Source organism: Heterodontus francisci, chromosome 3, assembly GCF_036365525.1.
Source record: "Heterodontus francisci isolate sHetFra1 chromosome 3, sHetFra1.hap1, whole genome shotgun sequence".
In the NCBI taxonomy this organism is placed as follows: domain Eukaryota; kingdom Metazoa; phylum Chordata; class Chondrichthyes; order Heterodontiformes; family Heterodontidae; genus Heterodontus; species Heterodontus francisci.
Window position 1 is genome coordinate 23,980,013 of NC_090373.1, and position 26,321 is coordinate 24,006,333.

Consider the following 26,321-nt stretch of genomic DNA (forward strand, 5'->3'; position numbering starts at 1 on the left):
ATCCAGTACTTGTTGGGAATTATGTATGGTAGAGCTCTCTGTTGAGACCACTACTGGTTCTAATCTACATGAATGACTTGGGCTTAAAGTCAAAACTGCAGAAGATGCCAAACTAGGAGAGACAATGGCTTTGGAGGAGGTACATAGGCATTACAAAATAATTGAGACAATAAGTGAATGAGATAGAGGAGCAAAGGGATCTGGGGGTATAGGTACACAAATCACAAAGTAGTAATGCAGGTTCATAAGACCCTTAAAAAAAGCAAATAAAGCACTGAGATTCATTTCACGAGAGGTAGAATTGGAAAAGCAGAGAAGTTATATTAAACTTGTATAGGACTTTGGCTAGATCACACTTGGAGTACTGTGCACACTTGGAGTTCTGGTGTTCCTCCTTATAAAGCAGATATAGAGGCTGGTGGAGGTGCAAAAAAGATTTACGAGAATGGTACTTGAACTAAGATGTTATATCTATCAGGAAAGATTGAACAGGAAGAGAAAACTGAGGGGTGACCTGATAGAGATCTTCCAGATTATGAAAGGGTTTGACAGAGTAGACGTAGGCAAAATGTTTTCTCTTCCGGGTGAGACCAGAAAAAGGGGCCATGAATATAAGATTGCCATTAATAAACTTAATAGGGAATTCAGGAGAAACTTCTTTACTCGAGAATGGTTAGAAGGTGGAACTCACTACCGCAAGGAGTAGTTGAGGTGAATAGCATATATGCATTCAAGGGGAAGCTAGTAAACACACAAGGGAGAAAGGCACAAAAGGATATGTTGATATGATTAGATGAAAAATGGAGGGAGGGTGGGAGGTGGGCAGGTGGAGAGGCTTGTGTGGAGCACTAACACCACCATGGACTTGTTGCTCTGAATGGCCTGTTTCTGTTCTATAAATACTTTGTAGATTTGCAAGTGTAAAGTACTGCAGTTAGGAATGACAATGTGCCACACAAAGCCCATATATGGTGCTGCAATCGTTACATGTGAAGCTGAAAGAGGCTTGGTCGATCTGATATCGAACAATCAATGCAGAGTTGCAATCAACAAAAGCCAACTGAATGTTGAACTGGAAAATTTCATTGCCTTTGCTTCTGATTTCCACCCTTCTCATGTTCACATGGTCTATCTCCAACTCTTCCCATCCTTTCCTTGACTTCCCTGTCTCCATTTCTGGGGATGGCTATCAACCAATATTCAATATAAGCCCACCAACTCCCACAGCTTACTGCACTACATTTCTTTATCCCCACTTCCTGCTAGGTCTCTATTCCATTCTCCTAGATTCTCCATTTCCGTTGTAAGTGTTCCGACAATGCACCCTTCCATACTAGTGCTTCCAATGTCTTCCTCTTCCCTCAACTAAGTATTTCCCCAATATAGTTGACAGAGCCCTCGACCATGTCCGATTTATTACACGCACTTCTGCTCTCAACCCTTCCTCCCACAACCATAAGATTCCCCTTGTCCTCACCTTCCACCCCACCAACCTCCGTATTCAACATATCATCCTCCACCACCTCTGTGATGCAATCACCAAATACATCTTCCCCTCCCCTTTCAGCATTCTGAAGGGACCATTCCCTCTGCGATACCCTGGGCCACTCCTCAGTCACCCGCAAACACCTCTCCCCTTTCCTATGGCACCTTCCCATGCAAGCGCAGGAGATGCAATAACTGCCCTTTTACCTCCCCCCTTCTCACCATCCAGGGCCACAAACACTCCGTAACAGCGATTAACTTGTACCTTTTTCAATTTAGGAAACTAATCATGCTCAGTTTGGTCTCCTCTACACTGGGGAGACTAAATGCAGACTGGGTGACCGCATTGTGGACCACCACCATTCAAGCCACAAGCGCGATCCCAAGCTTCCTGTCACTTGTCATTTCAATTCTCTAACCTTTTTGTCCTAGGACTGCTACAGTGTTCCAATGAAGCTCAACACAAGCTCGAGGAACAGCATCTCATCTTTCAGCTGGACAATACACAGCCTTCCACACTCAACATTGAATTCAATAGTTTTGAACCTTAACCTCTGCCATTTATTTTCTTATTGGGTTTGGGCAATTGCTATCCTGCCATTCACACCTCATTCATACATCTTTTATTTCTTCACTTGTCCCATGACCACTCCCGATGGCTTTGTTCCATGAAGTCTTTTGCCTTTTAATCTCTCCTGCTCTCCACCCTATCATAGACCTTCCCCCTTGAACTTGCTCAAAACCTTTTACATTTCACCCCAGCGGAACAAACCCCCATGAAAAACCAGGAGGGGTTTCTGAGCCCAACCAACATGAAACAGCTTGCGCACACTATGGGTATGCAGGAACATCCCGAAGGACTGGGACTAACAAGGACAAATGGTATGGGAAGCAACAACTAACTTTTTAAAAATGGGTGTAAGAATTGCTTCCATTAATGTGCGTAGCATTAAATCCACTACGCGATGTGTTTCAACCTTGGATTACCTTGCCAAGATCAAAACCGACCTACTGTTTCTGCAGGAGTGTGGAATACCACACAGTGGCGCAGTGGTTAGCACCGCAGCCTCACAGCTCCAGGGACCCGGGTTCGATTCCGGGTACTGCCTGTGTGGAGTTTGCAAGTTCTCCCTGTGTCTGTGTGGGTTTTCTCCGGGTGCTCCGGTTTCCTCCCACAAACCAAAAGACTTGCAGGTTGATAGGTTAATTGGCCATTATAAATTGTCACTAGTATAGGTAGGGTAATATAGGGACAGGTGGGGATATGGGATTAGTGTAGGATTAGTATAAATGGGTGGTTGATGTTCGGCACAGACTCGGTGGGCCGAAGGGCCTGTTTCAGTGCTGTATCTCTAATCTAACACCTCAGCACCTACAGGCAGTGGTCGCGATGGTGGTCCCACGGGCCATCGATCTGGTCAGGGGGTAATGATTCCCGTTCCTCCAGCCTGGGTATTCTGCTGCAGGGAGGTAACTTCACCATCTCCGAAGTTAAGGAGGTGGTGGGCGGTCGCCTCCTCGTAGCAGACGTAATGTACAACAACGCTCCACTCCGGTTGATCAACGTGTACGCCCCGGTACAACGCAGCGAGCGGCTGACCGTCTTCCAGCAGCTCCCACTGCTGCTGGCGACGTCCAGGCCGGTCATCCTAGGCGGTGACTTCAACTGCATCATCGATGCGGCTGGACGATCCGGCAGAGACGACAGCAAACTGGACGCTACGTCCAGATTCCTAATAGAAACAGTTAAAGATGCCAAACTGCACGACGTCTTCAGCAAACCTGCAGACGGAGCGCAGCGCAGATACACATGGTCAAGATTGGACGGATCTGCCCGTTCCAGGATTGACTTCCTGTTTGTGTCCAGTGCTGTCACGGTCGGATCCACCGACGTCAAGCCGGTGTTCTTCTCCGACCACTGCCTCTTACTGGCCGACTGTCACTTACAGGACGACCAGCGGGTTGGCAGAGGGACATGGAAGCTCAATGCGACACTGCTGACCCCAGAGAACGTTGAGGAACTCAAAAGGGATTACAAAGGTTGGAGGACCGTGAAACCGCTCTTTGGGTCTCCAGTTCACTGGTTGGAAGCGACCAAGGTGAACATCAAGAGGTTCTTCATCCACAAAGGTGTTCAGAGGGCGAGAGAGAGACAGAGGGAAATGTCCCAACTCCAGAAAAGTATGCAAAATCTGCTCCGGCTGCTGTCGATGGGGGTCGAGGTCAAGGAGGACCTCCAAGAGGTGAAGAGCCAGCAGGCCTCGCTCTTTGCCACGGAGACCTCCAAGATCATCTTCCGGTCCAGAGTCCACTCCATCGAGCAGGATGAGACGTGCTCACATTACTTCTTCCAAAAGGTACACAGAGAGAGCTCTGTTATCAGCAGCCTGAAGGAAGAGGATGGCTCGGTGACGTCTTCGCAGTCCGACATACTAAGGATCAGCAAATCCTTTTATGCTGGGCTGTATGACGCGAAGCCTATAGACAGCAGAGCCTCCCAGTCCTTCCTGTCATCTATCACAGAGGTCTTAGATGACAGCCGGAGGGAGAGACTGGACAAGCCGCTAACTCTGGACGAGCTGACAAAGGCCATCGAGTCCTTCGAGACGAGTAAAACTCCCGGAAGCGACGGCTTACCGGTTGAGTTGCATTCGGCCCTGTGGGACTGGGTCGGCCCGGACCTGCTGGAAGTATACGAGAATATGCTCCTGGCCGGCAGCATGTCAGAATCCATGAGGAAAGGCATCATCACCCTCATCTACAAGCGGAAGGGGGAGAGGGCAGAAATCAGAAATTGGCAGCCCATCTCACTGCTTAATGTTGAGTACAAGATTCTGTCCAAAGTCATAGCCAGTCGAGTCAAGTCTGCTCTGGAGTTGGTGATCCACCCTGATCAGACCTGTACTGTACCCGGCAGGAAGATCTCCGATAGCCTCACGCTACTCAGGGATACGATCGCCTACGTACGGGACAGGAGGGTGGACGCCTGCCTCATCAGCCTGGACCAGGAGAAGGCTTTTGACAGGATATCGCACACTTACATGATGGACGTGCTTTCCAAAATGGGGTTTGGGGAGGGAATCTGCAATTGGATCAAACTGCTCTACACAAACATCAGTAGCGCAGTCTCAATCAATGGGTGGGAATCGGAAAGTTTCCCGATCCAATCTGGAGTCAGACAGGGCTGTCCTCTCTCCCCGGTCTTGTTTGTTTGCTGTATTGAACCCTTTGCTGAGTCTATTAGGAAGGATGCGAGCATAAGAGGGGTGACAATCCCAGGCAGCGGAGGCACTCAGGTTAAAACCTCCCTGTACATGGATGACGTCGCCATTTTTTGCTCGGATCCGCGGTCCGTGCGCAGACTGATGAGCATCTGCGACCAGTTCGAACTGGCCTTGGGAGCCAAAGTTAACCACGGCAAGAGCGAGGCCATGTTCTTTGGGAACTGGGCTGACCGATCCTTTGTCCCCTTCACCGTCAGGTCAGATTACCTGAAGGTGCTGGGGATATGGTTCGGAAGGGCCGGGGCATGCACCAAAACCTGGGAGGAGCGAGTAGCCAAGGTACAACAAATGTTGAGCATGTGGGGGCAGCGATCTCTCTCCATTGTGGGTAAGAACCTGGTCATCAGGTGCAAGGCGCTCACGTTGTTGCTGTACGTGGCGCAGGTCTGGCCCATGTCCCACTCCTGCGCTGTGGCGGTCACCCGAGCCATTTTCCGCTTCGTCTGGGGATCTAAAATGGACCGGGTCCGGAGGGACACGATGTTCAAACCTCTGGATAAGGGCGGGAAAAATTTACCCAATGTGGCCCTCATCCCGATGACCACCTTTGTGTGCAGCTGCACCAAGCTGTGTGTAGACCTCCAGTACGCAAACTCCAAGTGTCGCTACGTGCTGAGGTTCTATCTGTCCCCGGTGTTGCGAAGGATGGGCCTGGTCACATTGCCGCGGAACGCTCCATGCAGTTGGACCGTACCGTACCACCTATCCTTCGTGGAGCAGTTTCTGCGGGAAAACCCCTTTGACCACCGATCCATCAGGCAGTGGTCTGCACGGAATGTCCTCAAGGCCCTACGGGAAAAGGAGACGGTGAATCCTGTCCGATGGTTCCCTGAGCAGACCGCCAAAGTCATTTGGCGGAATGCCTCATCACCAGAACTTTCAAACAAGCACCAAGATGTAGCTTGGCTGGTGGCAAGAGCCCTCCCCATCAGATCCTTCCTGCATGCCCGAAGTCTCACCCCCTCCGCGCAATGCCCCCGCGGTGGCTGTGGTGGGGAAGAGACGGTTGCCCACCTCCTCCTGGAATGTGCCTTTGCAAAGCAGGTGTGGAAAGAGATGCAGTGGTTTTTGTCGAGGTTCATCCTAAGCAGCTCTGCAACACAGGAGCCTGTGCTCTCGGGCTGTTCCCAGGGACGCACACCGAGACAAACATCAACTGCTGCTGGAGGACTATCAATTCAGTGAAAGACGCCCTTTGGACTGCCCGAAACTTGCTGGTCTTCCAGAGCCAACAGTTGTCCACCACCGAATGGTGCAGATTGACACATTCCAAAGTCCAGGACTACGTGCTGAGGGACGCACTAAAGCTTGGGGCAGCTGCAGCAAAGGCTCAATGGGGAAAGACCACAGTGTAAGGTCCCCCCACCAAGCTGAACGGAGGGGCTGGATCCATGGGAAACCCCTCGAACTGTATCGGGAAAATTTTCATTTGCTGTAAAATGTAAAAATGTAATTGGCATGACAAATGTGAAATGGAAGGGTTGTGAGGCAACTCATGATTGTAATGAAGAAAACGGACCTCCTTTGCACTGTTGTATTTTTTGACTTGGTGCTGTTTGAAACTGGTAATGTAATTTTTACAGATTTTTATGAATAAAGTTTATTTTGGAAATTAAAAAAAATATTTCCAACTTTTCCCAGTTCTGATGAAAGGTCACACAGACCTGAAACGTTAACTCTTGTTTTTCTCTCCACAGATGCTGCTGAGTATTTCCAGCATTTTCTCTTCTTGTCTCAGATTTCGAGCAATCACAGTCTTTTGCTTTTGTGTCAGGACAGTATTATGTGTTCTCCACACAAGTAGAAAATCATTAAAAGCGAGAACATATTGACTGCATAGTTTAATTACAATTATAAGAAATCAAAAGCTTTTAATCTCACAATTGCACATGAAATGGTTCATCTGCTCTCACCCCACTCTCCCCCCCCCCCCCACCCCATCTGCTCTCACCCCATTCTCCCCCTCCATCTGCTCTCACCACTCTCCCCCCCCATCCGCTCTCCCCCCCCCTCCGCTCTCACCCCACTCTCCCCCCCATCCGCTCTCACCCCACTCTGCACCCCACCCATCCGCTCTCACCCAACTCTCCCACCCCCCATCCGCTCTCACCCCACTCTCCCCCTCCATCCGCTCTCACCCTCCATCCGTTCTCACCCCTCTCCCCCCCATCCACTCTCACCCCCCCTCCGCTCTCACCCCTCTCCCCCCCCCATCCACTCTCACCCCCCCTCCGCTCTCACCCCACTCTCCCCCCCATCCGCTCTCACCCCTCTCCCCCCCATCCACTCTCACCCCCCCTCCGCTCTCACCCCACTCTCCCCCCCATCCGCTCTCACCCAACTCTGCACCCCCCCCATCCGCTCTCACCCAACTCTTCCCCCCCCCCCCCCATCCGCTCTCACCCCACTCTCCCCCTCCATCCGCTCTCACCCCACTCTCCCCCTCCCTCCGGTCTCACCCCACTCTCCCCCTCCCTCCATCCGCTCTCACCCCACTCCCTCCCTCCATCCGCTCTCACCCCACTCCCTCCCTCCGTTCTCATTCTACTCTCTCTCTAGATCTTTTGGGACTCCTGCTCCTTTTTTCTTCTGCTCTTTCTCTATGTCTGGACTTCTTATTCCGGCTTTTCTTGTGGCGGTCCCTCTCTTGGGACTCGCTTCTGCTTCGGCTCTGATATCGGTCCCGCTTTTTTTGACTCCTCTCTTTCTCCCTGCAGTTTTCGTCAATGGGACCAGTGCTTCTGTGCTGTTGGGTCTCTCTGTCAGCTGTTGCCTGTCAAATTAAAGAAAAACATTTTTTTCAGAAGATCCTGTGGTAACTTGATATATTTATATCACAAGTTAATTTGCCTGTGTTTTTCATAATGTTAAATCTGGACACAGAAAAAGTATATCAATTATCAGAAAAAGTTAGCCCTCTTCAAAAAGAACAAACTCTGAGTTAAAGCTCCCTATTACAGTTCTCTCACTACTGCAAACCTCTCTAAATTGCCTACAAATCTCATCCTCAATGTCTTTCCCACTATACATTCATGGATTGTTCATTTTAACTCAACCAAGACAGACTCTGAGTGCCACCGCTAATTTTTTTAAAAAAAACTTTCTTTTCCATAGCTTTAACCCTGTCCTTAACTAACAGGCCCATCGTCCTCCGTTTATTTTAATTCTGTCTCTCCTGAATATTTTAAGGAATATTTTGGTTCCAGTCTCATCACAGCTAAAGCCAATTTCCTATGAAGGCTACATCATCACGCTCTTCCAATCTAATTTATGCTGCCCATTCTCCAATTTTATTTCCAATTTTGTGCACAGCTGCATTTGCGCACTGTAACCCTGATACATTCAAACTGCGCAGTAACCTTTTCCCCAGTTTTATTTACTTTCTTTCAGCATGTCTCCTTTACCTTTCTCTGACCTGCCCAAATGTTTGTTTCAACATAACCCACCATCCCATGCTTAGACTGTTTTGCCCCTCCCGCCTGCCTTGCTATAAATCCCCTTCCCCATTGCTCTACTTACCCCCATGAATTCACTTCATCTTCCCTTTCTTTGGGAGATCTCGTAAATCAGAATAACACATTTATTTCCCCCTAAACTGAAGCTATATTCGGGGCTGCTACTAACTATGGGAGAAAACAATGATGTTCTGAGAGCATCCTTTACATACAGCAGGCTGAAAGGACCACCTACCTGAGGGTTACTGATACAAGGTCCTTAATTAATAACCCCACTGTTCAAAGAGTTTTCCCCATTTGTGGTGGTGGAATAAATGAGGAAATATATTAGCAGGCAGGAGATACAAAAAAAAAAATTTGACTATATGATTATTTTGATTCATTCATGACATTCTGTGCCAGTAAAGGTCTTCAACTCAAGGAATGGTATAGGGACCAATTTCAGCATATGCTCCTGACACAGAGCCTTGTGAATCAGGAACTCATTATCAGAAAGTTGTGTGCATAGACAGAAAATCACAAGCAGCATTTTCCAACATGTGCTTGGAGTACTGTGCACTGTTCTGGTCTCCATATTAAAGGGTACTGAGGGACTAGGGAAGGTGCAAAGAAAATTTACAAGTATGATACCAGAACTGACAGGTTATAAACATCGAGAAAGATGGAACAGGCTGGGGCTTTTTTCTCTAGGAAAGAGAAGGCTGAGGGGTGACTGATAGAGGTCTTTAAGATTATAAAGGGGTTTGACAGGGTAAATGTAGAAAAGATGTTTCCATTTGTGGGGGAGACCAAATCTAGGTGCCTATAAATCTAATAAGGAATTCAGGAGAAACGTCTTCACCGACAGAGTGGTGAGAATGTGGAATTTTGCGACCACAAGGAATAGCTGAGGCGAATACCATAGATACATTTAAGGGGAAGCTGGTTTAAATGCATGAGGGAGAAAGGAATAGAAGGATATGGAGCTAGGGTTCAAAGAAGTAGGGTGGCAGGAGGCTCAACTGGAGCATAAACACAAGCATAGACACACTGGACCAAATGGCCTGTTTGTGTGCTGTATATTCTATGTAATATTAGGTATGCTCTCAGCACAGGAAGCTCCATCCCAGGAGCACATGTTCTTGAAACTGGCCTAACAGTGTGCTGTCCCAGAACCAGCATGTGCTCTGCTGGATGCTGCTGGCTAAATAGAGAGAGAGACTCAAACTAATAAACAAACATACAATAAAACTGTGACAATGGGCTTAAATATATATCCCAGTTACTAATCAGTATTTGCTACCTTCCGCCTATCACTTTCTTCCACTTCTGAATGCCGACGATGCCGTTTCTCCTTGTGATGTTTCTTCGAATGTCGGTGGCTTCCACTAGCCTCAGCGTCGTCCAGTAACAGCTCATATTTGGAGCTGTTTCTTTTTGTTAAGGAACAACAGTTATAAGAAGTGTTCGCTAACATTTCTAGGGAGGAATTTACAGATTTTAATTGAGGCTGATGCACTGAGTGCTGATGGTGGGGAAAACTATTTTGAAGCCTTTTGATCTTTCTTTCATGCATTAGCCTCAGTTTCAAGTACAGGCTTCCCTCCAAAGTGGCAAGCAACACATCCTGCCCAGGATGAGAGCCCAGTTTTAGCTGATGGTGATTGCGATAATGAATCTTATAATTTTGCTGAGGTAGGGGGTGCTGAATTAAACCAATTTAAAATTTTGCAATATGAAGGATCTTTAATTAGGCCCAGTTTCTGATTTTCCAAGTTTCTCATAAATTGAATTTTCGTGATATTATTCAAACTATCATAGAACTCTTTTTCTATTGCTTTCGGCACATAGCACTGGCAAAAATATCGCAAAGAGAATTCAACATCAGATATGGAGTCCTGTGGGCTACTTCTCACCCGTTTCTTGCCATCTGTAACTTTCCAGCTCAAGGAATTGGTAGATGGACCTCTTTAAAGTCTGAGAACTTACTAAAAATATGTATACTATTTCGAGACACAATTTCCTGTCCTTTTCACCAGAAGTGGCTATGTATTGTAAAGCTTTAAGCATGAGGTTAAGTTTCACATATAATGGGGATATTTAAATGGATAAATTAATATTGTTATTTCTCTTACATTTTTGACAGTATGTATTTTTTTAAATCTTTGTCTTAGACAAATGTTATCAACTTACAACAACATACTTTTTTAAACTGATAAAAGGTGCATTCTGAAGTTCAGTGATGCTCTGAGGACAGTTAAGCTAGGAATGCTTGGATCACTCAGTTAAGTGGGTGGACCAGAGACAGCAGGAAATCCATAGGCCCGATCATCAAGCATATGGACCACAGGGCCGGATAGGCTGAAGAAGCACGTAGATTGAATGGCTGACTTGGTGGGCCAAGCAGCATTCAGTTTGAGCTTTTGAGTCAGCGGGTAGGCTGGGAACCATTGAGGTTCTTTGTGCAACCGAACACGCAAGCTAGGAATATGGGAGTGGAGTCACACCTGGTTTGCCCCACTCAGAAAGGTGAGACTCAACAGATGTACACTGAGAGCAAGAATTTTAATTATATAGACACTGATATTTAAAAATATTAAACCAAGTAACCAGTAAACAATATGTGCAACTGGTGAATGCCAGGGCTCCATTAGATGCATCAAGTTCTTTTTAAAATAGCCTCTCAATTTTCACCTGGGTTTTCATTTCTTTCCCCGACTTTCAACAGCATTAATATTTTAAAATCAAAAGCAAAAAATTCCTAAACATATTTAAGTAACGAATCCCTGTTACTCACCAATGCTGTTTCAGTTATTACATCTAAAGGCTCATTACAGGGTCTATTTCATAAAATCATAAAAAAATTACAGCACAGAAGGAGGCCATTTGGCCTGTCGTGTCTATGCTGGCTCTTTGAAAGCGAAGTAATACTTAGTCCCACAACCCCGCTTTTTGTCGTAACCTTCTAAGTTGCCCATCCTATCCAACTCCCTTCCAAAATTATTTATGGAATCGGCTTCCATCACCTTTTCAGGCAGAGCATTCCAGATCCCAACAAATCTTGAGTAAAAAGTTTCTCATCTCCCCTCTGGATATTTTGTCAATGATTTTATAAACTGTGACCTCCAGTTATTGACCCACTCACCAGAGGGTATAGTTTTTCTCTATCTATCAAAACCTATCATTTTGCAAACCTCTATTAGGTTAACTCTTAACTTTCTCTGTTCCAAGCAGAACAATCCGAACTTTCCAACCTCTCTTCATAACTGAAGTCCCTCATCCCTGGTGAGATCCTGGTAAACTTCTTGTATCTTTTCTAAGGCCTTTACATCATTCCTGAAGTGCTGCCCAGAATTGTCCACAATACTCCAGCTGAGGCCTACCCATAACATACTGTTTAGGCTATTGAACAAGTCCAAGGATACTCCCGTTTAGGTTGTACTTTATCCTTCAGGGTAATGTTGGAATGTTTGCTAACATCCTTCTCATACTCCTTAAAATCATCTTTGGTGTATTTTGCACCTGTGAGGATAACGATTTAAAAAAATCTGAAAAAGCATGTTAACAAGAATGTTCTATAACATATAGAATGGTTACACTTAATGTAACCATTCTATGATTATATATTCTATACAGCACAGAAAGAAGCCATTTGGCCCGTTGTGTCCATGCCAGCTCTCTACAACAGCACTCACCTAGTCCCTTTCCCCTAGCCCTGCAAATTTTCTCTCTTCGGGTACTTATTCAATTCCCTTTGAAAGCCACAATTGTATCTGCCTCCACTGTACTCTCAGGCAGCGCATTCCAGATACAAACCACCCACTGAGTAACATTTTTTTTCCTGATGTCGCCGTCAGTTCTTTTGCCATTCACCTTACATCAGTGTCCGAGTTTCTCGACCCTTCCACCAATGGGAACAGTGTCTCCCTATCTACTGTCCACACCCCCCAATGATTTTGGGCCCTTTATCAAATCTCCTCTCAACCTTCTCCTCTCTAAGGAGAACAACCCCAGCTTCTCCAATTTATCCCTGGAACCATTCTCGTAAATCTTTTCTGCAACCTCTCCAAAGCCTTCACATCCTTCCAAAAGTATAATGCCCAGAATTGGATACAATACTCCAGCTGAGGCTGAACCCAATGTTTTATAAAAGTTCATCATAACTTTCTTGCTTTTGTACTCTATGTCTCTATTTATAAAGCCCAGAATCCCATATGCCTTTTTAACCACTTTCTCAACCTGCCCTGTTCACCTTCCATGATTTGTGCACATAAAGCCCCAGGTCTCTCTGTTCCTGCAGCCTCTTTAGAACTGCCCTCTTTATTTTATATTGCCTCCCCTTGTTCTTCCTACCAAAATGCATCATGTCACACTTGTTCAAATTAAATTTCATCTGCCATGTGTCCATGCATTCCAGCAGCCTGTCTATGTCCTCCTGAAGTCTATCATTATCCTCCTCGCAGTTCGCAATACTTCCAAGTTTTGTGTCATTTGCAAATTTTGAAATTGTGCACTGCACACCCAAGTCTAGGTCATTAATATATATTAAGATAAGCCTAGTACCGACACCTGGAGAACCTCACTGTATACCTTCCTCCAGTCCAAAAAACAAAGGTTCAGCCAACCTCATATCCACTCTGCCACTGTCCCTTTTATTCCATAGGCTTTAACTTTGCTGACAAGCCTGTTAAGTGGCACTTTATCAAATGCCTTTTGGAAGTCTATGTACATCACATCAACCGCAATACCCTCATCAACCCTCTCTGTTACCTCATCAAAAACTGAAATCAAGTTGGTTAAACACGATTTGCCTTTAACAAATCTCTGCTGGCTTTCCTTAATTAATCCACACTTGGCCAAGTGATGATTAATTTTGTGGCCGATTATCGTCTCATAAGGAAAGTTGTGTATGTGAAAGAGCTGTATACATTTCCAGAAAAGTATACACAAATATGAGTAAAAGGTCTAATTTGCTCTTTGGTATTTTGCTTGCTTTGATTGTGCAGTAAGGATTCCTGTTCATTTTTCCTAATTCCTATTGCAATTTGAATCACCAAATGGATTTTAATGTGTGGAATAGATTGCTTCGCAGGCAACTGAAGCATAGCTTAAAACATTTAACGGGAGAATTGGGTAGATATTTGAGCGATGGGTGAAAAAGGAGTATTAGCTTTTGGGACCATTCAAATTCTTTATGCTTTTCAACAGCCTTATCAAATTATTTTGCCCCATTCAAAAGATTAATTCTTACTATTTAAGGCCTACTGTTTCCAATTTATATCAACAACTTGGATTCAGAAGCTCAATACTAAGTGATCAGATTTGTAGTTGATACTAAACTGCCAGGGGGAGGTTGGGGGGGGGGGGGGCAAGGAATGAGAAGGTCAAGTTGGAGGATACAGCCAGGGTCCCAAAGAGGAACTTTGATAAAAATCAGTACATAGGCAGAATAGTGCCAGATGGAACTGAATACATACTGCAAAAAAAAAAAGTAGCATGCATGTACATAAAAAGTGTAATAATAGCTAGGTGAGATTGTGAGAGCTCGAGGGGTATTAGTAGACTTAGCATTATGGACATTAAGGCACAGTGCAGCAGTAATTAGCGAACAGAATGCTGAAAGTCTCTAGCCAAGTCAGTAGAATACGAGAGAGAGAGAGAGAGAGAGAGAGAGAGAGAGAGAGAGAAGTTACGTTAACGGTGCAGGCAGCCCTGGTCAGACTGTGTTCGGGTTTGGTCACAGACATAGTCAAACCCTGAAGGTGTTATAAGGAGGAGGCATAAGGCTCATCCCAAATGTCAGAGAGTTGAACTATGAGGATAGATTGGAGAAACTGGAACTCTTTAGCTGTTAGAGAAGTGGACTCAGTCGGGGGCTTCATAGAAATATTGGAGGCATTAAATGGTGTTGCAAAAGTGTATCTGTAGAAATACTTCAGGCTATGACATTAGGACAAAAGAAGCAGAGGTTCAAACGTATGAATGATAAATTTAGGTTAGATGTGAGAAAAAACTTCTTTGTAAAAAGAGTGATAACACTTGAAATAGAACCCGAGCAGGGTTGTGCGGACGAAAACATTAGCTTCACTTCTGAGCCTCTCTTCCTCAAAAGGCAGTGGAAGCAGAGTCTTCAAATATTTTTTAAGGCAGAGGTAGATAGATTCTTGATAAGCAAGGGGGTGAAAGGTTATTGGGGGTAGACAGGAATGTGGAGTTGAGATTACAATCAGATCAGCCATGATCTTATTGAATGGCGGAGAAGGCTCGAGGGGCCGAGTGGCCTACTCCTGCTCCTAATTCGTATGTTCATATGTGATATTGGGGGAAAGTTAGTGTCTTCTTTCCAGATGAATGACTTTTTAAGTTTGTACTTGTGAAACAGATGAATACAAAATGTAACCAGAGAACCTACCTTTCCCTTTCCACTGAATCTTAGCTACAGATTGACTGAAGTCCACATGTATTCTCCTGTCATCTATTAGCACATTATCCATCTTAAAGTAAGCTTTTTCACAATCCTCCTGCTGTGAGAAAGTACAAAGTGCAGCAACTGAAGCAGAATTTATCAAGGATGGTAATGCATCCCCTCACAAACCAATACATACATAATTTAGAATGGCAAGTTAGGTTGTATATAATAGTAATGACTTGCTGACCCAACAGCAAAAGCTCAGGGCCCCCGAGAACAATGGTTCACTGACACAATAGCAGTAGCTTGCATCTCAGAAAGCTCACTGCTCAAATAGAAGAAGTTTCCTATCCTGATCACAATACCTCACAGTTCATTGGCCCAACAGTTTGTTGCAATGACAGCAATAGTTTGGTGCCCAACATCGATGGCTCAGTGACCTTCCAACTCACTTGCAACTTTGTGGTTAACAAGTTCAAATTTCCATAACACTTTCTGTTTAGTGCTCATTTTTAAACTAATCAGTTAAAAGATTTTTAAAATATGGGATTAATGCCGCATGATATTCTTTTGGGGTTTAGCTCCGTGGCAGTGGAGGCAGTGCATGTGCTAAATTGTTTTACCACAATCATCAATCTTGACATCCCCAGGCAGGTTTGCTGCACTCCATGCTCCACATTCAGCTCTGTACCATTGTGCTCCAAAAAATCTTTTGAATGTCACCATTAAAAGATTGATCTTTTTAGTCAATGAAACAGTCCAACTTGTGCCATACCCATGATTTGCTGGGAGGGGAGCTTCCTTTGGAAGTCCCTTGCTTCAGTAACAAGACGACACGGACCTGTTCATTCACATTTTGGGAATTGATTTTAATGGCCAAGGTTTGAGAATACCATGTAAGTTTTTGGTAGAAACAGAAAGGCTCAAAAGCCAGCCTGGCATTAAGTAAAAGTCTTTCACTGGAAATTGGTGTCGGACTTGCTCAGGAACTTGGGCAATAAGCCAGATTGAAATCTAGTTTTGAGCAGGACCATTCCAGTATGTTACAAAAACTTGGAACAGAAACTTCAAGTAGGACTGTGCAAATCTGACTTGTGCAAAGTTCTACATCACCGAACAGTGCAGGGGAATTACTCATTTCTGCAACTGGCCACTAATTTTGTTGTGTGTTCTTTTTTTAAAGGGACCTGGAACCCTTTTGAGATGACAGCATGCTCATGGCACCATTTTCCCACTGGGTCAACGTTTTTCTGACATTTAGATAAGGCACCATGAATACCTGTGGTTTCCTGATATGGGCTTCATGGCAAATTAAATAAATTGAAGTGCAGTCATTGTTGTTCTGAAAGAAAACATGACAGCCACGTTATGCACAGCAAGGTTCCACAATCAGCTAAATGAAATGAGTGAATGGTAGCCTATATTTTGGCAGTGTTAGTTAAGGAGGAATTTCAGACAGAGCATCAGGAGAACTCACTGCTCTGCTTTGAACAGTGCTGAGAAATCTTTTACTTCCACATAAACAGAATTAATATCTTATCTGAAAGGCAGCAATTTAGACAGTGCTACACTCACCGTTGGTACTTATCGAATGATCAAGTTAGATCATGTGCTCAGGTTTAGAGTTGGAATTAAACACACAAACTCTTATCTTGAAGGTAAGAGTGCCACCAAGAAAGCTAAGCTGATACATCATCCTTAAAAGGACTGCAAATTGTTAAAACACATCTAGGTGACATGATTAGATTTTTTTAGATTAGATTAGAGATACAGCACTGAAACAGGCCCTTCGGCCCACCGAGTCTGTGCCGACCATCGACCACCCATTTATACTAATCCTACACTAATCCCATATTCCTACCAAACATCCCCACCTGTCCCTATATTTCCCTACCACCTACCTATACTAGTGACAATTTATAATGGTCAGTTTACCTACCAACATGCAAGTCTTTTGGCTTGTGGGAGGAAACCGGAGCACCCGGAGAAAACCCACGCAGACACAGGGAGAACTTGCAAACTCCACACAGGCAGTACCCAGAATCGAACCCGGGTCCCTGGAGCTGTGAGGCTGCAGTGCTAACCACTGCGCCACTGTGCCGCCCTTGAGGCTTAGACAAGAGGACATCATCACTTAATTCCAGTTGTCTTGCTATTCCTGTGAGGTCAGTGTATGCTGGTCATGTGAGGGTGCAGCAGATTTTTTTGACATAAACGGCTTCTGTGAAATGGGGAACCCTTCAATCAGCACCTATAGCGGCACAAAATTTGGAATTGAAGGCTTGTACATCTCTTTCCCGGGGGATAGAGTGATTTCTCTGCTACTATGCCGGGTAAGGAATTGCCCATTCTACTGAAATTTTCTTTGCTATGTACAATGACCATTGTGCAAGTTATCTGGGTTTTTCAATAAGTGTAAGTGTTCATTTATATAGGTTTCATTATAATTTCTGTTCACACAAAGACAGAAAGGCATTAGGTAGCTTGGAAATTGTCCCATTGTTTTAAACAAATTCAGATCCAGTGGCTATCTCACTACTGTGCTGAGTGCTATTTTGCATATGACATTTGCTCTAGCTTATGCATCAAAAGTTTATTGCGACTGGCTGGATCTGTACCTTGGCACCGATAATCATGGAAATATATACTGGGAATTTCCTTGGGGAGCGCTTCCTGATTGGCCAGTATAACTTTAGTAAAAGACAGGCTGGAACCCCATATATGTGGTTTATCCCAGGTATCTGTTAACCTGCCACGGTTATATGGCAGCTGATGGGGAAATTCTCAGCTCTAAGTTTGATTCACAACATGAAGTGGGTAAATATAAAATTGTTAAATTTTAAATGCTAATAAGTATGCTTAAAGAGCTCATAGAATAGAAACTACCAAACAGCTAAACAGTATGTCTTACCTTCTCAAACTCAATGAAGGCATAGCAGAGAGATTCTCCAGTTTTCCAGTCTCGAATGATTTCACAGCTGAAGAACAGATGTTGACATAATTCGCTTCAGTTGCAAACAATCAAAGTAAAGACAACAGTTTTACTGCTTATATGTACCACTTTTACATCACCTGTAAACCTCCATTCACTCTCTCCTACTGCCATGCGTTCCCCAAGAGCAGATGGCAACAGGCCAGAGGCCCTCTCACAACCTGTTTCCTTTCTCCCTTCTTATCTGTTTTCCTCAAAGTGGCTTTGTTTGCTTAAAAGTAAACCAAGTAAGTAAAAGTAAGCCAAAGTAATTCTTTGGCTGTAAAGCCACTCAGGAAATCCTACGGTCATGAAATGCATGTGAGACTGCAAATTGTTTTTTTAAAACAAAATGCAACTATTCCATCACATTCCCAGCTTGTTCCTTATAGGTTCTGGAGAGACTTTGGGGAATTAGGTGAGCCATTTGCCACAGAATAGCCAGCCTCTGACCTTCTCTAGCAGCCACAGTATTTATGTGGCTGTTCCAGTTGAGATTTTCTATCAATAGCAAACACCACCCCCGTCATCACCACACACAAGTTGTGATGGTGGGAGACTTGGCAATGCTAATGCCACTGAACTAAACTCTCCCTTGATGCAGATTGCCTAGTACTTGCTGCTTATCAGCCCAAGCCTGGATGCTGTCCAGGTCTTGCTGCCTGCAAGGGGCATGAACTGCTTCATTATCATTCATTGAGGACTTGCAAATGGAGCTGAACACTGCATTCATAAGTAAACATCCCTGCTTCTGACCTTATGATGGAGAGAAGGTCATTGATGAAGCAGCTGAATGTAATTGGGCCTAGGGCACTGCCCTAAGGAACTCCACCAGCAATGGACTGGGGTTGAGATGATTGGCAACCAACATCCACAACCATCTTCCTTTGTGCCAGATATGACTTCAGCCACTGAAGACTATTCCCCCTAATTCCCACTGACTTTGTTTTTACGAGCACCCCTGGGTGCCACATTTGTTTGAATGCTGCCTTGACATCAAGGGCAGTCACTCACAATTCAAATCTGAAATTCAGCTCTGGTGTCCATGTTTGGACAAGGCTGCAATGAAGTCTGGAGCTGGAGTGGTCTTGGCAGAAAGCAAACTGAACACAGGCGAGCAGGTTATTGGGAAGGACCCCATGATAGCAATGTTGCTGACACCTTCCATCATTTTGCGGATAATTGAGACTGATAGAGCAATAATTGGCTGGATTGGATTTGTCCTGCATTTTGTGAACAAGACATACTTCGGCAAGTTTACACACTGTCTGCTAGATGCCAGTGTTACAGTTGTACTCTAACAACATAGCTAGGGGAATGGATAGTTGTTAAGCACAGGTCTTCCGTACTACAGCTGGGATGTTGTCAAGACCCATAGCCTTTGCTGTGTCCAGTGGACTCAGCGAGAATGGAATTGGCTGATAAAACATCTGTGACCGTAGCAGGAGGCAGAGAAGGATCACCCACTCTGCACTTCTGGCTGAAGATGGTTGCAAACTCTTAAGCCTTCTCTTTTGCACTCATGTTCTAAGCTTTGCCATCATTGAGAATGGGGATAGTCATGGCGCCCTTTCCTCCTGTTATTTGCCTAATGGTCCAGCGGCATTCGCAACTGAATGTGGCAGGGCTGAAGAGCTTTGACCTGATCCAATAGTTGGGGATTATTTATTTCTCTCTATAGCATGCTGCTTTTGTTGTTTAGCATGCGTGTAGTCCTGTCATAGAGTCACAGTCATAGAGAAATACAGCACTGAAACAGGCCCTTCGGCCCATCGAGTCTGTGCCGACCATCAACCATCCATTTATACTAATCCTACATTAACCCCATATTCACTACCACATGTTGTAGCTTCTGCTGGTTGGCACCTTATTTTCAGGTACACCTGGAACTGCTTCTGATATTCTATACCTCATTGAATCAGGGTTTGCCATCTGGTTTGATTCTGATGGAGAAGTGAGGAATAGATTGGTTGTAATGGAATACAATTCTGCTGCTGCTGGTCCACATTGCCTCATGCATGCTCAGTTTTGTGCTAATAGATCTATTCTTACTAGCACATTTAGCACAGTGGTAGAGCCACACCACACGAGGGAGGGTGCCCTCAGTGTGAAGATGGGATTTGGTCGCCACAACGACTGTGCAGTGGTCACTTCTACCAATGCTATACGAGACAGACACATCTGCGACAGGTAGATTGATGAGGACAAGGTCAAGTAGGTTATTCCCTCATGTTGGTTCACTTATTAAGTGCCACAAGCCTCATCTGGCACCTATTTCCTTCAGGACTTTGCTAGCTCAGTCACCATTGGTACTGCTGAGCTACTCTCAGTGATGGACACTGAAGTCCCCAACCCAGAGTACATTCTGAACCCTTTCTACTGTGCTTCTAAGTGGTGTTCAACACAGAGTACTGATTCATCACTTGAGAGGGCGGTAGTTGGCAATCAGCAGGCTTCCTTGACCATCTTTGATATGAAGCTTTCAGACTTTACTGGGTCCCAAGTTAACCTTAAGGTCACCCCGGGCCACTCCCCCGTCACAACTGTGTACCACTGTGCCCCACCTCTGGGATGATGGAGGAGGAGTCTGGAACATTGGCTGTTCGGTATCATTTTGAGAGTGAGACTATGAGAGGCTGTTGTTGGACTCGTAAAACAGCTTTCCCAACAGTCCCTATTTGTTAACAAGGAGGCCTTTGCAAGGGTGCTTGGGTTGGGTGGGTCTTTATCATGTCCTGATTTGATGCCTAGGTCACTGCCGAGTGGTCTGTCCAGTTTAACTCTTGTTATTTTTTTCTATTTGTTTCATACAACCAATTGGTTTGCTCAGCCACTTCATAAGGCAGTCAACTGTGATGATCAACATATCGAGCAACATTTGAGTTAACTACTAGTTGAACACCATAAAATCATACCATCACCAGATTTTCACAAAAAGGCATCTGCTTATTTACAAAAGTAATAATGAAAAAGTACCTTTTGATTGATCCAAATCTTGAAAAAATGATCTCCAAGTCTTCATCTGTGGTAACTGGATTGAGTTTACAAACAAACAGCACATTTTCAGGGGGCTTTATTTCTGCATCTGGTAGATCTCCAACCTATAAATATTAAGATTGGAGTCTTGTAAGCAGTAATTCTGGAAAAAAAACAAGTCAATAAGATCTCAAAATATAGTCAAATTTAACTTACACCAGTATATGGATAAATCTGACAGGGGTTTCCTCCAAGGCAATATCATTCGCATTTACCTCACCTAGTGAGTTAACATAAATCAACTTACATACCCGTTTCATGTAATACACGGTAAAACTTTGTGCATTTCCTATCTCTTCATCTTCCCACTCTTCCTTTAAGACCATTCTTAAAACTCACCTTTTAACTAAGCTTTTGGTCACTCCCTCCTAATCTTTCCTTCTTTGGCTAGCATCCATTTTCCCTTATGTTTAAAGGTATTATTAAGTCCACAGTATGCTAAAACAGACATTTTGATCCTTTTTGACATTTATACATGCTGTACATATTTTTTATGTGTCCTTTTGACAAATGTTACGCACACAGCACCACCTACAGGTACAAAATCTTTGCATTTTTCTGAGACTGCTCACTGTGTTTAATACATAATAGAAATATTCTACATATTATAAATATATAAATACAAGCCTTGCATTGAGTGCGCATTTGTCACATAGGCAAACAGTCTGCCACACAAAAAAATCCTGACTGGCTCCTGGTACTTTCAGCCCATCCAAGGATACCTGCTTGATGGTCTCCAAGTATAACTCTCACAAATATTTCTAAATCCTTTCAGCTGATGAACAACAGCGTAACCGGTGATTTATTTTAAGAGACTCCCACCCTCCAAGATTGTGAGTGGTAATAAAACAAAGATCTTTTTTAAAAGAGCAGAATGTGTGTGCGCGAATGGCATGGAAAAATGCTTCCAGTTTAAAAAACAAAGGTAACCCTACTAGACTGACCATTTACTTTCATAATATAAAATCAAGGATGTAGAAGCCACTCATAGGAACTGAAATAGACTATTTAGCCCCTTGAGTCAGTTCTGCCATTCAATTAGACCATAGTTGATCATTATGGAGATTGATAGATTTTGGGGCATCAGGGATTTGCAGATGGGGTAGGAAAGTGGAGTTGATGTAAAGGTTCAACCATGATCTTATTCAATGGCAGAGTAGCCTTGAAGCGCTGTACGGCCTGTTCTTACTCCTATTTCTTATGTTCTTGTGTATCTTAACTCCATCTACCTGTCTTGTTTTTTGTAACCCTTAACACCTTTGTCGAACAATCAACTCAACAGCCTTTTTTTTGGGGGGGGGGGGGGGGAAAAGAGAGTTCCATATTTCCACTACCCTTGGTATAAAGAAGTGATTCCTGGCATCACCATGAACAGCCCAGCTCTAATTTTAAGGTTATTCCCCCTTATTCTGAACTCCCCCACCAAAGGAAATGGTGCTCTCTATCCTATCAGATTCTTTAAACACCTCAGTTAGGTTACGCCTTAACTTTCAATACTCTAGGGAATACAAGCCTAGTCAATGCAGCCTGTCCTCATAATCTGACCCGCCTAAACCCCATTATCACTCAGCAAATTTGTGCTGCACTCCCTCCAAAGCCAATATATCCTTCCAGAGGTGCAGTTCCTATAACTGAACTCAGCGCTCTAAGTGGGGCTTAACCAGAGCTTTATGTAACCGTAACATAACTTCCACCACTTTTTATTTCAACACTGCTCTCTCTATCACATAACTCTCACAAATTGTATATTGAAAAACCCAAATATTATTGACTCTATGAAGTTGCTCGGTAGGGTATTCCACACTAAAGTATTCACATTGAGAAAGTAAGTTATTTTTGGTATCAGTTCTAAATTTAGGTTTCTCTCATTTCCAGTAATGTCTACAGTCCTAACTTTTGGCTTATTTTAACGAAATAACCAAGCTTTAATCGTATCTAAGCAATTTAGTATGCTTTATATCTTCTAACGAGGTACCCACTGGATGTGAAAGCTTAAACTTTTTTCACTGCCGATCCCCTTTACAGTTGCTCAGTGCTGCTGATCCTTTCCATACCCTTTCTATTGACTAGCACGGCGACTGACACACAATGACTGTGGACTGACCAGTGCATTGTAAAACATTAATATAACTTATGTACACTTAAATTCTAGCATTCAGTTAGCTTTTTTACTGTTGTCTGGACATTAAAAATGCCTACCATTACTCCGTCTTCTGTGTTGATTCAGTTCCACTCTCGCCTGAGTTAAAAGGTTGCAAGTTCAAGATCCACTCCAGAGACTAGAGGACAAAATCTAGGCTGACATTTCAGGGCAGTACTAAGGGAGTGGTACACTATTGACTGTATTGTCTTTCCAATGGAAACTTTAAACCGAGGCCCCCTTTGGCAAAAGATTCCACGGTGTTATTTTGAAGAGGAGTAGGGAAGTTCTCCCCAGTATCCCGGGCAATATTTATCCCTCAACCAATATAATTAAAACAGGTTATATGATCATTTATCTCATTACTGTTTATGGGGCCTAGCTGTGTGCAAAGTTCTTATATTTCACCACTGACTACACTTTAAAAGTATTTCATTGGCTGTAAAGTATTTTGAGATGTCCTGAGATTGTGAAAGGCACTATATAATTACAAGTCTTTCTTTTTCTCTTTTCATTCATTACATACTTACGGCATTCATATTTTCAACCTGAGCCTCACACTTGAGTGTTAAATTTCATCTATCCTGTGTCTACCAAATTCCATAACTGATCTCAATTTTCCTACAAATTATTTGGCTCATCTGGCCTCCACTGTTCTCAGGTGCTTTTACAGCAAAGTCGCAGAGCTGCTGAATCAAAACATCTCAAAAGGATAACATTTCTCTAGCCTACTGTGGAGTGTGGATAATGGTGGGATGAATAAATAATTTCTCTTCACATATGTGGATCAGAAAGCAATGAATATCTTGGAATACATTGTCTGTACTTCCCAAAACACATTAAGGCTCGTTAAAGGGGTTATCATTATTAGTTTCTTTACCATTTCCAGTAGTATGGCCCGTGTTTTTGCTTCTTTCTCTGCCAGGACTTCTTCAATTTCCTGTGCAGTTTTTCCCTTGGAATCATCTATTTCTTCATCAGCTCCTATTCTGCCGCTCTAAACAGAAACATGTGAAAATATTTAAAATACTGAATAATGCTGAAAACATGCAAGAACACACACTGCCCTCCACATACAACAGAGATTTAGCTCGAACACCACTCAAATTTGTTTTGTAGTGCGCAGCCGATTCATTAAAGCATGTGGCACCTTTACATTTTTTTGCACAGTTGCACATGCACGGTAACTTAAAGGGGTTGACTTAGAGGAAACATTGTTCAAGACATGTCACTCATTTCACTTTTAACAATTTTAATTTCATGCCCCAAGCCATAATCACGCCACCACATTATTTGGTTATTTGATAAGATCTGACCAGAGCACTTTCAGTTATGTCCTTTAGTTTAGTAATATTGGTTGGCATTTTGTTCACTTGGTTTAATGATGTTCCACACTTATTTGACGTCAAAATCTCCAGATCTTTAGTTGGTCCGATTCATAGATGATGCTCATTTTTGCTTCCATTACCCAGTACTTTTTTTTCCAAAAATATACTTTATTCATAAAAATTTGCAGGAAGTATGTTACAAAAGAGTGCAAATTTATTTGTCTGTATTAAATTTCATCTGCCACTCATTTGCCCATTTCGATTTTATCTTCAAGAAATGCTGGAACCACTCAGCAGGCCTGGCAGCATCTGTGGAAAGAGCAGCAGAGTTAACGTTTCGAGTCAGTGACCCTTCTTCGAAGAAGAAAGGTCACTGACCCGAAACGTTAACTCTGCTTCTCTTTCCACAGATGCTGCCAGACCTGCTGAGTGGTTCCAGCATTTCTTGTTTTTATTTCAGATTTCCAGCATCCACAGTATTTTGCTTTTATTTTCGATTTTATCTTCCTCCTTTTGCAAGTCTGGCTATCTCCTCTAACTCAACTATACCCCCAGCTTCAGCAACATCTGTGGAAGTAACCAACTTGTACTGTTTCTAAGTCAATGAATGGATCAAGAACAGAAAAAAAACATATTCTCAAGCGAAATAAACAGGGCTCAGAATTCTTCACGAGGCACAAGTAAAATCAATTAGCTCACTGTATAAAGGCTAATCTTCACTACCACATCCTATCAGGCCTATTGCACTGGCAGCCTTGCCACTCCTCTCTCAAAATGGTCTTCATGTGTCTGAAGTATTTTTACGAATCTTCCTGCAGAGATGCACGTATCCCTCTCATCAGGTCAGTTCAAGGCTACTCCTCTTCCATGAATCTCAAATGAAACTGAGGTCCTTCACTGCATGGCTTTAGAACACTTCCGTTTCCACTGCCCATTCTCTACTGTGTCATTTTTCTTTAAATTGAAATGGCTCCAGTAACACAGAAACCTGTGTTTGTGCTCCAGAAAGATAACAGATAAAATTCCAATGGTTGGGGAAACTAGCACCAACGCTAACTAAAGTGTCAAGTAAAAAATTCAGCCAGCTGTCATGAAAAAATTGGGTCTGCTATCTGGAAAAAAAAAACATTGAGGTGATATGGTTGCTGTTCTTTGGATTCTAAAGGGACTGGATAATGTCAACCATAACAAGCTATTTCACTTTGTCCAGACCAGTAGAATCAAAGAACATGGGCTGTGCTTGAAGGAGGTACATTCAAAATTAATCTGCGGGAACATTATTTTAGTGACCAAGTGATCAATGGAACAGACTCCTTAGGGAGACAGTGGAAGTTAGTATTGATTCAATCAAATGCAAATTAGATACTTTCTTTCAGAACATTTTGGGATACAATATACGGAGCGTCTGACAACGCAGAGCATACACAGAGCAATCGCCGACATCATCAGTGCGTCCGAACAATTGCCAGCTTGCCAGTATGGGTCTGCAGATGCACGAGTCAACGTCGCCACATAATGACATCCGAGCGTTGCTTCACCCCTCAATGGCCATGATCGCTGCCATCCCCTCTAACAGTACCCCACTCCCTCCTGCAATCGGCGCCTCAATCGCCTCTTCTCTTTCCCGCTCCCTCCTGCAATTTGCGCCTCAACTGCTGCTTCTCTTCCCCCTCCCTTCGCCATTCTCTCCTGCACCCACCTGCCCGAGACTGCTCCCATGCCTGCTCACTGCTCCATCACGCCTTGCAACTAGCACCCCGCTTGCTCCCCCTCAGCCCCACTGCTTTTCCAGGCGGCAAGGCGGGAGGGAATGACGAGTAACAGGCGGGGGAGTGAACGGCACAATGGAGCGGCAAGCAGTCAGGAGTGGTGGGATGGAGCAGTCAGAAAGTGGGCGCAGGAGGGAGAGGGAAACTGAATGTGGCAATAGAGGTGGCAATCGCAGGAGGGAGCAGGGAACAGAAGCGGCAATCGTGAGAGGGAGTGGGATACTGCTGGGGTAGTGGTGGAGGCAGTGATCACAGACACTGAGGGATGGGGGCTTTGGGTTCAATTTGTTTTTTTGTCAAATTGTGCAGCTGCCTGAGATGTCACAGACAGTGATATTTCTATCGATGAGGCTGCATTTGCGCACATACCAGTACAGCGCCACTTTGTGCAAACGCAGCTTACAATATGAGTAATTTGAGGCATGACATGTGGTAAGTGTGATATGCTTAGCAGCAGAAGGTGAT

The 26,321-nt window shown here is 44.0% G+C and overlaps 1 protein-coding gene across 3 annotated transcripts in view; it reads right to left on the reverse strand.

Annotated features, from left to right (window-relative positions):
• Positions 1–7,281: 7,281 nt before the first annotated feature.
• ppil4 (peptidylprolyl isomerase (cyclophilin)-like 4) overlaps positions 7,282–26,321 on the reverse strand; it is a 39,619-nt gene continuing 20,579 nt past the window's right edge. The window contains exons 7-14 of one of the 3 annotated variants that reach the window (XM_068020181.1): positions 23,640–23,756; positions 20,560–20,684; positions 17,524–17,590; positions 15,892–15,954; positions 14,616–14,727; positions 11,629–11,725; positions 9,507–9,630; positions 7,282–7,542 (exon numbers count right to left, since the gene is read on the reverse strand). In XM_068020181.1, the coding sequence (XP_067876282.1) occupies positions 7,309–7,542; positions 9,507–9,630; positions 11,629–11,725; positions 14,616–14,727; positions 15,892–15,954; positions 17,524–17,590; positions 20,560–20,684; positions 23,640–23,756 (939 nt within the window). In that variant the 3' untranslated portion in view covers positions 7,282–7,308. The remainder of the gene's footprint in view (positions 7,543–9,506; positions 9,631–11,628; positions 11,726–14,615; positions 14,728–15,891; positions 15,955–17,523; positions 17,591–20,559; positions 20,685–23,639; positions 23,757–26,321) is intronic. The other 2 variants (XM_068020183.1, XM_068020182.1) reach the window with 2 other exon arrangements.